Genomic DNA, 14,630 nt, shown 5'->3' on the forward strand with positions numbered 1-14,630 from the left:
TAAATGAGAAATTGTATGACTATAAATAATGAAGATGATGTCAATAGTCATGATCGAGAATGTGAAAGTAAAATATTGTAGAACCATGGGTGAATGTATTAGTATGAATGAAATTTCAAAATACACATATACACACCGGAAGTGAGATTGTAATGATGGAAAGCATGTACAAGTTAATGATGAGAAAACTCAAATTTTATATTTTTTTTGTTGGTTGCGGAGAAATGATAAATAAATATTGGGCCCATTACACCAAAACATCTTGTTGAGTTTTATTAGTACTCATCACAGGGGAATAAATTAGAGACAAACATGGTGTATAAAGATAATGAAAACATATGTCTAATAGACATTGTAGCACGCCCTCCGAACCAAATTTATATACATGCAAGGATAAGGGGGAGATAGCTCTGAACATAATAAAATTAGTAGTATATGATCAGGATTATAATACAATATGTTAAACTTGGTACAAATATTTGATCATGTCTTATTGACTTGCTCTATGAGCATGAGTAATATACTACATTCTGAAGATGTATACTTTTGTGATATGTACCAAAGTTGTAATGGATACTCTTGAAGAGTACAAGCTATCTTCCATAAGTTTTGTTTAGATTGTCTTGCCGTTATAATTGAGACACCAGTTTGTGTCGTAATATCACATCACAATATGTTCAAATTATAGTATTCTATAATTACAGTGATCACTTTGAGAAGATAACCAGCAGTTATCGAATGAAATATTTTATATGATATTATATACGCATGATGTGATAATCCAGGCCATCCGGGTTTAAGAACACCAGTTATGAGAATTTGAAAATTCTTATCAAATAAAATTTTATGTGCTGACACTCCCTCATATGTTGTATATATTCAAAGGCAGGACGAAATGATGAGGTTGAGTTGTATTTCAATCGAATAGTTATAATGAATCAATTGAGAAAATAAATACAAGAGATATTAATGATTTTGAAAAAATTGTATAATGATAGGTGATTTAAAGTTCACCATGATAGTAAGTGACCTGAAGTTCACCAAAATGATAGTAGGTGACTTGAAAATCACCAATAAGTTTACAAGTATTTTGTGATTGACTTAAGTATCATAAATAAGCATCATAAATCTCTTGATCGGGGCAATCATACGTCAGCACGAAAAGAGAAAATATGAAGAAAACAACTGCATATTATATCTACTCCCCATGATCAATGTTGATCTCCAGAAGATAACAAAAGTATGTAATATTTATCAAAATACACGTTGAAAAGTGTATTATTTAGTTGGTGAAATTTTTTATGCCCCATAACATATTGAAAATATTTTCCCAACTTAGGGGGAGACGAGCAAGAATAAGTTGGCAAAATTGAAAGATAATAAATTGATCCCCATATGAGTAAGTGTACATGCCAACGTTATGTCCTCGAAGTATGTTTGGACATAAATATCTATGACTTGATTGTGTTAAATTGTTACATGTTCAAAGGCATAAAGATGTATGATAGTCATAGTGCTCGATGTTACATATAGTAAGTGTTGAGAAATATATATCTTGCCAATATTTATTTAAATCTCTACACCTGAAGTGTAGATTATATATACGGTTCCAACATAGTGATTATATGAAAAGGATGGCAAGATAATGCAGTTGATGATATTTTAAAAAATAGAGAAAACACTATTAATTATATAGTGTATGAAATACCCTTGAAGTGGTATAGATATCTGAAATATAATAGATGGCCCATGAGAAAAGATGAATGGTACCTATTGAATAAGTATTCAGATATCATTAATAAATAGCATTTACAATATATGTTGAAGAATTTTGATGATACCGGTAGATGATGGAACCGAAATATAATGCATATGCGAGAAAATAATGGATTGAATAGGGGATTGTAAATCTATGTCTATTTAGATGTAGACATCATTAAAATGATCAAATGAGCTCATGGACCTGAAGTCCAACAAGTTATGGATTTGAAATATCCACACTGTACAGTGTTTTGCATTTGAGTCTTACATTCATATACATGTGTAGTTAATAGTTAAATGCATCATTCATCATACATTTAGTTTGTTTTATGTTTTATCATGGTATGATATAGAATTAGCTAGTTATAAATTCATATAACATGTTTCAAAACTATTATGATGTCGTATATGAAATATGAATCCAAATAATGGTAAGACGGATTTACAACTTTATGGAAATTTATAAGATGAGATTTCTGCTTCATTGGGCTAGTAGTTGCAAAAGAAATATAATATTGATTTAATAGTATGTTATGAATCATACAAATAAGAAAAGTTTCTGAAGAACTTATTCATGATGTTCTTAAACATCTAGCCTTTTGAGTTTTGCATACAAACATCCCAACATTGATGAGATATTATCAAAACTCTAAAAGAGTGTTTTTGGAATGTCGTCTCAACCAGTAGTTTGAGTACTTGAGAGTTTTGAAATATACATATTAATTTATTCATGAAAGAATTCTTGTACAAATATGAATCATCTTAAAAAATAAGATAAAGGTATGTAATGTCCTTCCAATGGATATTATGTCATGGTCCAGAAGAACCATAAATAACATTATTAGCTATATTTATACCTCCAAGTTGGACGATGATATTATTATTTTCATGACCAAAGAAATTTTGATCATTATTGATTGAAAACTACCATTTATGACCTCCAGAAGAAGGTATATATGTCCAATATGTATGAATAAGTTTTGTACAAGAAAACGTATCTATCTAAGGTGAAGCTAAAATATTATGCTATCGAGAAACTCGAAAACAAACGTATCGAATGAGAAAGAGAAAAACAAATGATCTTACAGGTATTATTTTCAAAGCATTGGTGATAAAGATATTCACTTCATTTGTTCAAGTGGAGAATTGAAGATTCAAGCTAAACTTTGAAGAATCAATTTTCAAGGAACTTCATGCTGCAACATTTGAGAAGCTACTCAACAATATTGGATGGATTGCACAAAAGATCTCAATTGATGTATTCATCAGGGGGAGAAATACGTGTTGCGCTCTTTTTCCCTTAACCAAGGTTTTGTCCCACTGGGTTTTCCTGGTAAGGTTTTTAATGAGGCAACATTTCAAGCGTATTATGAAGAGCGATGTACTCTTTTTCCTTCACTAGGTTTTTATCCCACGTGGTTTTCCTAGTAAGGTTTTAACGAGGCATAATCTTCAATAATGGACATCCAAGGGGGAGTGTTATGAAATATTATGTGGATGCCCATTATACCCCTAGTATATTACTGGAATATTCTAGATCTGGGGTTTATTGTTCTCCAAGCAAACCCTATTATATTGTATGTATATATACCCTATTATTCATGGAATAAAACATATCGTTGTTCTCTCCAATTTCTCTATCTCTTTCTCTCTATTTCACAACACTTGTCAAAATAAAAAGGAACCGCGTTCTTTTCCCCTGGCTTCTTGCTCTACAAAACCCTAATACGGTCAAGACTCTCAAATCTCAATCGATAACAACCGGAGCGGCAAAACCCATGGCGGCGGTTTCTTTTACGCGGCGGAGTTTCCCTTCATCTGGCAGCGTTTCCCTTCCGCATTTATCTCCGGATCGGAACCACTCGATAACGATGGATTGCACGACAGCCAAAGTAGCCAGTGTCCGTTACATGGCCATAGCTGCTGCCCTCGTGCAGCTTCTATTGATGTCGTTTACTGCGTATATGGCGGTGTATAAGGTTAGGGATTCAACTGGTTGGACTATTATGGTTAACATCGATTACAAGCAATGGCCCGCCACCAAGGATTTCCAGCTCTATGACGTCATTGGTAATCACTAAAATATTTTTTTCTAGAGTAATTACGAGTATGTAGCCATTTTCATTGTCTAACTTAATTTAATTTTGTGTGTTTTCCTTTTTAATTTTATCGTTTTTTTTTCTTTTGAAATTGCTAGAAAGTTGTCTCAATTGCTTGTATATATTGCCTAATTTGTTTATTTTCGTCTATTAGTTTTGTCTCATTTGACGAAAGGATGTTCAGAGTTGAGTCAATTTTTGTAAAATTAACTCCATGAGTAATGGCGTTTAAATTTCTTTTAAAATAATGTTGGATGGTTATTAATGATCTTGCCTTCTTGTTGCAGGATTTGTAAACTATTCTGTTTTTCTATATGAGCGGTATCATCGAGTTTGTAAGTTTGTTAGAGTTCATCCCAAACTAGTCTACTACTTGATATTGAATTTTAGCCTTTCTTGGAATGTCAGCATAAATACAATGACCATACTGTTGGAGTTCTTTTTATCTTGAAGTTTCTGCTCAGAAGTTACAGAAGTATATGATCTTACGTGTGACTGAATATCATTCTTGTCTTTTTTATGCTACAGTACATGTATTTTCTAAAAAACTTTCAATGTCAGGACATATAACTCTTATCACATAGTTTTGAAGGGTTGAGTTGAAAGTGTACCGAATGTCCATCTCTGTTGTTTTACTTCATTTCTTTGTTTCTTAGAATCCTTAAATTGCTTTATGCAACAATTGTAGCATCTCAAGCCAATTATACTTGCAAAGTAATAAACTTTGAGTTGGAAGAAAGGTACGTTGTTATGTGGTTGTGACACTTTTCTTTTGCTTTCCCTTGCAGAGGTTGTTGCCAGCCCTCCATTTGTATTTCTGACTCTGGTAAAAAACTTATTGAGACCTGATTTTCATGTTGCTGCACAAAACTCTGTTGGGTACGAAAAGGTAGGTGATTTCACGGGTGAAGTTAGGTGGTGCTGTTTAATTAAATTTTATACGATAATTAATTGATGTTCTTGTAACTCTTGTATTAATTTTTGTTTCTCTTAGAACACTTTTCCGATTCGGAAGTGAAAGGGAGATAGATTGCCACAAAGTTGAAGATAAACACAAAATTGAAGGAATTATGTCCTTAGATATTTCCGGCAATTACTAAATACAAATAGGAATTAATTATGAAGATAATAAGTTAATTATTTTAGTAATCATATTTGCTTGCTAGAGAATAAATGTGATTAGTAGGACAATATTGATTGGACCTACAACTAAAATAATTTAATCCTATAATGTCACACATATAAGTACTAATTGGAATGAGCCCAAAAGGCCCGATGGCAACCGGTCTATTAAGGGAAAGAATGTTGGGCTTTGGTTTTGTGTTAACCTAAAACTCTCACATTATAATAGTTATAATGTCAGAGATTTAGAAATTACGTTCATTCAATATCTGACAAAAAGGAAAACACAAAAACCCTAATTCTATTTCTCTGAAATGCCGTTCTTCCCAAACAAAGCAAGAGATTGATCGTGATCGTTCTCTTCCGTACTAGCATACGTGGGATTCAATTGGTGCTTTTGGACTAAGGAGAGGAGCAACAAGTGGGGTTCTAAGATCTTTGAAGCTTGCATACGAACGGGAGAACACGCTACAAAGGTGATTATTCTTTCGACTTAATCTGATCTATATTATTGTTATGCATGTGATCCTGTGATAGATGTTAGGAAATTGTTTCCTGAAATTCCGCTTTATGCATCTATATGTTCTACTGGAAACAATTTCCTAACATCTATCACAGGATCACATGCATAACAATAATATAGATCAGATTAAGTCGAAAGAATAATCACCTTTGTAGCGTGTTCTCCCGTTCGTATGCAAGCTTCAAAGATCTTAGAGCCCCACTTGTTGCTCCTCTACTTAGTCCAAAAGCACCAATTGAATCCCACGTATGCTAGTACGGAAAAGAATGATCACGATCAATCTCTTGCTTTGTTTGGGAAGAACGGCGTTTCAGAGAAATAGAATTAGGGTTTTTGTGTTTTCCTTTTTGTCAGATATTGAATGAACGTAATTTCTAAATCCCTGACATTATAACTATTATAATGTGAGAGTTTTAGGTTAACACAAAACCAAAGCCCAACATTCTTTCCCTTAATAGACCGATTGCCATCGGGCCTTTTGGGCCCATTCCAATTAGTGCTTATATGTGTGACCTTATAGGATTAAATTATTTTAGTTGTAGGTCCAATCAATATTGTCCTACTAATCAAATTTATTCTCTAGCAAACAAATATGATTACTAAAATAATTAACTTATTATCTTCATAATTAATTCCTATTTGTATTTAGTAATTGCCGGAAATGTCTAAGGACATAATTCCTTCAATCTCCCACTTGTCCGAAGACAAGAAAGCAATGCTAAATTCCTTAAGTCTCTCTTAATGCCAAAATTTGATAACACACTGTTATTCTCAAATTCTAGTTTCTTGATCGCCGAGTTCGAACTGTTCAAATAAAGATTAACATTTTAATCCCATTCCGCATGGCCATGCAATTTTTCAGTTCTCGCTCATCAAGAGGCCCAGACACCATTCCTATTAAATAGGAGGACTTATTCACTCTTGTATGACCATAACTCCCACTCAATTCTTAGCCCACCTGATCACTGCTTTTATAACCTCCTTTTACGGCGCGGCGTTTAACAGAGTCAAGATTAAACTAATTGTCTCATGGTTATTAAGACATACTCATGTCTAAGGAATCCACTAAATATAGAATTTTGATTCTACTTTTAGAATCTAGTTAGGTCAAGTCTCAATGCATCAAGTATACATCCATATAATCAATTAGACATCCCTATGTCTCCATAGCCCATGGAACTGCACTATCAATTAATTACATGCTAGTCTTCTCATAAATCACTTATGTCCAATTTAGTGATTCAGACTAGGGACTTAATAAGTTGTGATTTCAGTTCACTTTATAGGGTTCCATTATCAAAACGTTTTCGATAATCCTATTTGAAAACACAAGTTATTTGGACATTTTATTTAATACTAAACCAAATAATTAAATAAGAATGAACTTTTATTGATAAACATTCAAAGCATAATAAATGTCTTTACAATTGTAAACATAAAGTAACAAACTAAAGCCATTCTCCCATATGCCTAAGCCCCATAGACCTAGTATGACTCTCATGCTTAGGTTGAGCAAATGGTTTAGTCAGAGGATCAGCCACGTTATCCTCAGTATGAACCTTGCTTACTTTCACATCCCCTCTTTCAACGATCTCTCGAATGAGATGGAATCTCCTGAGCACATGTTTGGATTTTTGGTGCGATCTGGGTTCCTTGGACTAGGAAATGGCACCATTGTTGTCACAATACAACTCAATGTCATTTTCAATGCTAGGAACTACACCAAGTTCACTAATGAACTTTTTGATCCAAACAGCTTCTTTTGCTGCATCACTTGCTGCAATATACTCAGCCTCTGTTGTAGAATCTGCGATGGTACTCTGCTTAGAACTCTTCCAGCTCACAGCCCCTCCATTGAGACAAAATATGAAACCAGATTGTGATCGGAAATCATCTTTGTCACTTTGGAAGCTTGCATCGGTGTATCCAGTGGCAACCAACTCATTATCTCCACCATAGACCAAGAAATCATCCTTAGTCCTTCTTAAGTACTTAAGGATATTCTTTGCTGCCATCCAGTGCGCCTCTCCTGGGTTTGACTGGTATCTGCTGCACATCCTCAAAGCATATGCAACATCCGGTCGAATGCATACCATGGCATACATAATGGACCCTACTGCAGAGGCATAAGGAACATTACTCATGCGCTTGACCTCATCAGGTGTCGAAGGACACTGAGTCTTGCCAAGTGAAATGCCATGTTGCATGGGAATGAAACCTCTTTTGGAGTTTTCCAGCTTGAACCTTGTAAGAACCTTATCAATATAAGTCTCTTGGCTAAGTCCAATCAGCCTTTTGGATCTATCTCTATGGATCCTTATTCCCAAGATGTATTCAGCTTCTCCTAGGTCTTTCATGGAAAAACAACTTTTAAGCCATTCCTTGACTGACTCAAGCATGGTCTTGTCGTTTCCTATGAGAAGTATGTCATCCACATACAAGACTAGGAAAGCAATACTACTCCCACTCAACTTCTTGTATATACAAGATTCCTCTTCATTTCTAAGGAAGCCAAAAGATTTGACTGCCTCATCAAATCTGAGGTTCCAACTCCGGGATGCTTGCTTAAGCCCATAAATGGACTTCTTAAGTTTGCAAACTTTTCTTGGACTGTTTGGATCTTCAAAACCTTGCGGTTGTGTCATGTACACATCCTCTTTCAAGAACCCATTCAAGAAAGCGGTTTTGACGTCCATCTGCCAGATCTCATAGTCATGAAAGGCAGCAATCGCAAGAATTATCCTAATGGATTTCAGCATGGCTACTGGTGAGAAGGTTTCATCATAGTCAATACCATGAATTTGTCTAAAACCTTTTGCCACTAGTCTTGCCTTAAAGACATCAATGTTTCCATCTTTGTCCTTTTTCAGTTTGAAAATCCATTTGCAACCTATGGGTTTAACCCCATCAGGCAAAGCAACCAAGTCCCATACTTGATTTTCAAACATCGAATCCATTTCGGATCTCATGGCTTCAAGCCATTTCTCGGAGTCTTGACTCGTCAAAGCATTTGTGTAGCTAGTAGGTTCCTCATGTTCTAAAATCTCTATTTCAGAACTTTCAGTCAAAAGGAAATCAATATATCTCTTTGACGGAATGACGGTCCTACTAGACCTACGTTGGGGAACAACAGGAGAAGTTTCTACCTCATTAGGTTGAGGGACTTCGCATGGATTATCTCCAAGTGGGACGGTAGAAGGCGCATGAATGGAATGCATCGCCTCCTGAGCAGTTTCATGCTGGGTCGTCTCTGACGAGGTGTGAACCTCATCCATTTGTTGCTCATCTCGAATTTTTTTCGAGATATACATTACTCCCACTTGTTTTTCTGGAAATAAACTCCTTTTCCAGAAAGACACCATCGCGAGCAACAAACACTTTGTTTTCGCTTTGGTTGTAGAAGTAGTATCCCTTAGTCTGTTTTGGGTAACCCACAAAAAGACACTTATCGGACTTGGGTGAAAGCTTATCAGAAAGTAAACGTTTTACATAAACTTCACAACCCCATGTCCTTAGAAAAGACAATTTCGGAACTTTTCCAGTCCACATCTCATATGGCGTCTTTTCTACTGCTTTGGACGGAGCTCTGTTGAGTGTGAATGCCGCTGTTTCAAGCGCAAATCCCCAAAATGAGGCAGGAAGGTTAGCAAGACTCATCATGGACCGAACCATATCTAATAGAGTTCGGTTCCTTCTTTCGGAAACCCCATTCAATTGTGGTGTCCCTGGTGGAGTCAATTGTGAAAGTATTCCACAATCTTTCAAATGATCACCAATCTCTTGAGATAAATATTCACCACCACGATCGGATCGCAATGCTTTAATTTTCTTTCCAAGTTGGTTTTGTACTTCATTTTGGAATTCCTTGAACTTTTCAAAGGATTCCGACTTATGTCGCATGAGGTAAACATATCCAAATCTGCTCACATCATCAGTAAAAGTAATGAAATACCCGTACCCTCCCCTGGCCAAAGTACTCATAGGTCCGCACACATCAGTATGTATGAGGGCTAAAAGATCATTGGCCATTTCACTTGAGCCTGTGAAAGGAGATTTTGTCATTTTCCCCATTAAGCAAAACTCACATACTTCAAATGATTCAAAATCAAATGATTTGAGAATTCCATCCTTATGAATTTTTCTATGCGCTTTGAGCTTATGTGGCCTAATCGACAATGCCATAGGTAAGTAGGGTTCAAATCATTTGGTTTGTGTTTCTTGTTTTCTATGTGATAGATATGGTTTTGTAAGTCTAGTACATACAAACCATTTGATAATTTAGCAGACACATAGAACATACCATTCAAATATGCTGAACAACAATTATTCATAATTTGAAATGAAAAACCTTCCGAATCCAAAATCGGAATAGAAATTATGTTCTTGGTAATAACTGGAACGTAATAACAATTATAAAGTTCTAATATTAAACCAGAAGGCAAGCGTAAACTATAATCTCCTACAGCTAAAGCAGCAACTCTTGCTCCATTGCCTACTCGGAGATCCACTTCGCCTTTGCTCAAGCTCCTACTTCTTTTTAGTCCCTGCACATTACCAATAATGTGAGATCCACAAGCGGTATCAAATACCCAAGAAGCAGTTGTAGCTAAATTAACTTCTATGACATAGATACCTGAAGTTAAAGCACCAGTTTTCTTATCCTCCAGATATTTGGGGCAGTTCCTCTTCCAATGACCAATCTTGTGGCAGTGGTATCACTCATGTTGAGCAGCTACCTTAGCCTTGGGAGTGGCCTTTGGCTTGGTTGAAGAGTTCTCATTGGCAACTACCTTGCCCTTGTTCTTCTTCATGGGAGCCCCTTTCTTCTTGAACTGCTTACCTTTACTAACCATTAGAACATCCTTATGTTTAGATTTACTTGGTAAGTTTCTCTCAGCCTGAATTAGTGAACCATGCAACTCTTGCAGGGTAGCCTCCCCTCCTTGCATGTAGAAGTTCAACTTAAAGTTATGAAAATCTTCAGGCAAGGATCTGATGACTATGTCAGTTGCCAGGTCCTTAGGATAAGGGAAGCCCAATTTCTCCATGGTCTGAAAATGTCCAATCAAATCGAACACATGCGGACCAACGGGCTTCCCCTCTTCCAACTTGGAATCCAGAAGTTTGCAGTTTGCCTCAAATCTCTCCAATCTAGCATTTTTCTGAAACAAAGTTTTCAGTTGCTGGATTATGCTGTAGGCATCCAGACCATCAAAACGTTTTTGATACTCTGGTTCCATGCAAGCAAGCATCAAGCATGTTACTTGCAGGGAGTTATCCTCTAGAGTTTGTCTAGCTCGCCTTTGAGCTGCAGTAGCATTTTCTGGCAGGGGTTCAGGGAGAGGATTGTCAAGAACACTTTCTTTTCCTTCCGCTCTGAGAACAATTCTCACAGCCATTTGCCATTGTAGGAAGTTGGTAGCATTCAGTTTGTCTTTTTCAATTAGAGGGCGCAAGTTAAAAGTAGAGTTGTTTGCACCAGACATGATAACTACAATAAAAAAATAAAGCACGATTCAATATAATGTTTATCAAAAATAGCAATTAAACAAATTCAATTCACTACCACCCTTTATTCAAAATTAGAAGTCCCCATTGAATAAAGAATTAACCAAGATCCCCTCCAACTACAATCAAACGGACTTTGGCCCTGCTACTTTAATTTATAGTATTCGAGGTAAGTAAACATTTTACTAATTATAACTAATTATAACTCTTGGTAGACAGGTTAACAACTCTTTGTATTTTCCTATCTCTTAGCTTCAAAACCCAAAACTTTGTCTTTTGATAGTTTTGTTGAGTTAAACCATACATTGACATGTAAGTTTCAAAAACCTACCCTACTATCCCCGGAATTATAAGCAACACCCTGCTTTGGCAGAACCTATTACTCATGATCTAAGGCTTTACAGGTGTTGTATGGAAAAGCACTTAAACTCAATATTATTTTGGGACCTAAGTTTACTATGTTGGTTAATTAAAAGTGAACACATTGCTTTAAATAATCACATACATAAACTCAATAAGCGTTTTAAGGCAATATAAAATGCATAAAAATAAATGTGATCCTAGTATGGCCCCTAAAAAATAAGCTCAAATCTTCTTGGGTTCCTGTTCATCTTTCTTGGATCTCCATCCTTGAATTTTTGATTGAACCTTCTTACTTCATCGAACTCATAATACGAACTTTATAATCTAATTTAAACTTTTAAATTAAATTACAACAATACAGAACGATGCGCAGATCGTATTTCAAAATTTACAAGAATACAAAACGATACGCAGATCGTATTTTCTATCCTATTTTGGGCCATACTAGTCACTTGCCTGTAACAAAATATCATAATATTCCATACACGCATATAATATTAAAATATATTAGACAAAAATTATTTACTTATTAACTATTAATAAGCAAATAACATTTCCAAAATAATACTAAAAACTTAAACAATTTAAGTTTAACATTATTTTAATTCAATTACTATTTAAATATGGCTAGAATAATCTCATTAATCTAGAATTTGCATTCATTGAAAATTACGAATTATGCTCAAAACGAAGATCTGATTTTCCAATTTAAAAAAAAAATCAAATTACTCAAACTTTTTGGAAATTAATTGTATTTCCAACTTCTAAAACTGATTTAAAAGAGCTGATACATTCAATTGGACTTTTAATTCAAGTACTCAAACTGATTTTGAAAAATCCCCTTTCTTCTTTTCTTTTTTTTTTTATTTTTTTTTTATTTTATTGTTTTAAAGCAAGAGAACAGCAGGCAGGCATGAGACCCGCCCCTGCCTCGCCGTGAAGCACAGAAAAATCCCTTCACGCCGGTCATCTTCCTGACCCAGTCACGCCGACCGACCCGACCACCAGAATAATCCGGCAGCCCGGCCGAGCAGCGAGCCAAGCCAAAACGACGAGTCCATCGCAACTGCCATTCAGTTGCAACAGCACGATCCTACGCTGCCTTACTGCCGCCCATCCGCCGCCCCTTTTCCCGCCGGAACACCGCCCTAATTATCCCTCCACCGTGGCTCCACCGTCGCGGGTGGTGGCCACCCATCCATGGAGGTTGTTATTTTAATTTGGGTAACAATTACCTAAATTAAATTAATCTTTATTCAACTTTTGTTAAAGATTAACAATTTAATTAGGGTTTAATTATCCGAAAATAATGGCAAAAAATTTGAATAAATTAACAATCCTTAAACTGAATTTTAGGGTTGTTAGAAGTTAGATTTCAATTTAAACTCTTTATTAAAATTAAATCTAACAAAAATGGCTAACAATATAATTAAGTTTTTTAATATTTTTATTTTTTTGAAAAGCAAGAGGAAGAGACTATATTGCTCAATGTCCACCTTCTAGGAAGGGTTGCCTAGAGCTTCAAGAATCAACAAAGTTATATTGAGGGCAAAACTTTAATGTAAAATGTATAGTATATAGTACTGATTACCTTGTCTTTTTTTGTAGTGTCCTTGCCAGAAAAATACATTAACCGTGGATATTATGTGATGAGATTCATGAAGGAGATAATCTCACACAAGCGACTTCAAATTCCTGAAGTTTTAAGTCTTCTAATCTTAATATATGGAGTAAATGTTAATTAAATATGTTCAATTGCCAATATACAAATCTTGTTGAAAATGGTACTCTTGATTAGTCGGTCTTACAGTTATGCATATGTACAAATTTCCTAGCTTTTGATTTGCAAATATTGATGTGACTCATGTTTAGAAACAATTTCACATACTGCATACTGATAGCATATTGCAGTTGTTCTGAAGGGAACAAAACAGAACGGGTAATTCATATTCTAATGTGATAAGAATCACAAGAGAAGGTGTCAAGCAGGTATACCATTGTTATATTGTGAATTTGTGATCCTTTAACTGACAGTCATACTCATAATTTCGGTTAAGATGTTATAGCTTAATAGTCTCTTTTTTTTGGAAACCATCTCAGCTAGTCTGCCATGGATTTATGTTTGTCTGCCCTGAATTTTGTCACATGTATAGAATTATGTTGTCTTGTAGTAGGCCAACCTTGTAGATGTCTTCTAGTCCATTGCTGTGACATGTAGATAATTTCAAGAAGAGTCATCCCCCAATTGAGATGTATGCCTCCTCTATTGTGTGAGTTGATTCCCAGAAGCACGCCATACATGACTTGCCTTAGGACAGTCCACAAATAAGTGTTGTAATGATTCTTTGTCCCTGCATCCATAAACGCAACTAAAAATGCTTCCTATTTATCAATTATGAAGTTTTTCCATAGTGGGCAGTGCATTGTGGTAAATCTTCCAAAAAAAGAAGAGCCCATTGCCATAGTTGAAGTTACACTGAATAAACCCTTTGTCATCCAAGAAGAGCATGTTCGTGATGTACCCTCAATTTTTTCCGAAGCATATACCCCCTCTCCCTCTATATTTATATACGAATATCTAATACCTTGTTGTTTCGCCGTACTTTTCAGATTGTGAGTTTCCAAGTTATGATAACGAGCAGATTGACGAAGGAAGAACTCGTTGGGTGCGCTATGTTGTTCAACAAATGTATGGTGGATAGATTACATTGAAGGAATAAAAAAACATACAACTCTATTAAGTTTTGCGCAGTTTAATGTTTGTAGTCTTATTTTAGAACATATTTATGTAATACGTTATATTATAGTGAAAATTGTGAAATTTTTTTTATTGGAGGTTTGGAATTAATATTTAACTATTTATTATAGTATTCATATGTGTTATTATGTACTATTTATAGTTTTGTGGTATCATATAATGAATATATTGCACGCCAACAAAATTATTTTTTTAAAAAATAAAAAATTACTTTAACAGTGCTTCTAGACATCTGCTATTATAAAATAATTTCACTAGTAGAAAAAACATCATTTGCAACTCATCAATTGCAACTCACGCAAGTCATATAGGTTGCAACTGAACAATGGTCAACGTGGGTCAATGTTTAAATGACCTACTCGCAGCGATTTCAGTGACCCAGCACTGCGAAAAAGCTAATTTTTTTTTTTAAAGAGGAATTCGCAGCGCGGGGATCCCGTACAAGTTGCAATTAAACGAAGTAATCGCAGCTTCTGGCCTTACTGAATGCTGCAAC

At 35.2% G+C, this 14,630-nt stretch overlaps 1 protein-coding gene across 8 annotated transcripts; it reads left to right on the forward strand.

Moving 5' to 3' along the window:
• Nucleotides 1-3,389: 3,389 nt before the first annotated feature.
• Nucleotides 3,390-14,246, forward strand: LOC110787812 (uncharacterized). 8 transcript variants are annotated; one of them, XR_008918546.1, is made up of 5 exons: nucleotides 3,390-3,831; nucleotides 4,148-4,195; nucleotides 4,649-4,749; nucleotides 13,278-13,365; nucleotides 13,987-14,246. XR_008918546.1 is itself a non-coding variant. In XM_021992457.2 (4 exons), exons 1-3 carry the CDS (start codon nucleotides 3,540-3,542, stop codon nucleotides 13,317-13,319), a joined length of 435 nt encoding a protein of 144 aa, XP_021848149.1. In that variant the 5' UTR covers nucleotides 3,394-3,539; the 3' UTR covers nucleotides 13,320-13,365; nucleotides 13,987-14,246. The 8 variants fall into 8 exon arrangements, 4 of the variants coding, with proteins under 4 accessions (XP_021848148.1, XP_021848149.1, XP_056682509.1 ...); XR_008918544.1 differs by having other exon boundaries at nucleotides 3,391-3,831; nucleotides 13,288-13,365; XR_008918545.1 differs by lacking the exon at nucleotides 13,278-13,365 and having other exon boundaries at nucleotides 3,392-3,831.
• The last annotated feature ends 384 nt before the right edge of the window (nucleotides 14,247-14,630 follow it).

This window comes from Spinacia oleracea, chromosome 4, assembly GCF_020520425.1.
Source record: "Spinacia oleracea cultivar Varoflay chromosome 4, BTI_SOV_V1, whole genome shotgun sequence".
Lineage (NCBI taxonomy): Eukaryota > Viridiplantae > Streptophyta > Magnoliopsida > Caryophyllales > Amaranthaceae > Spinacia > Spinacia oleracea.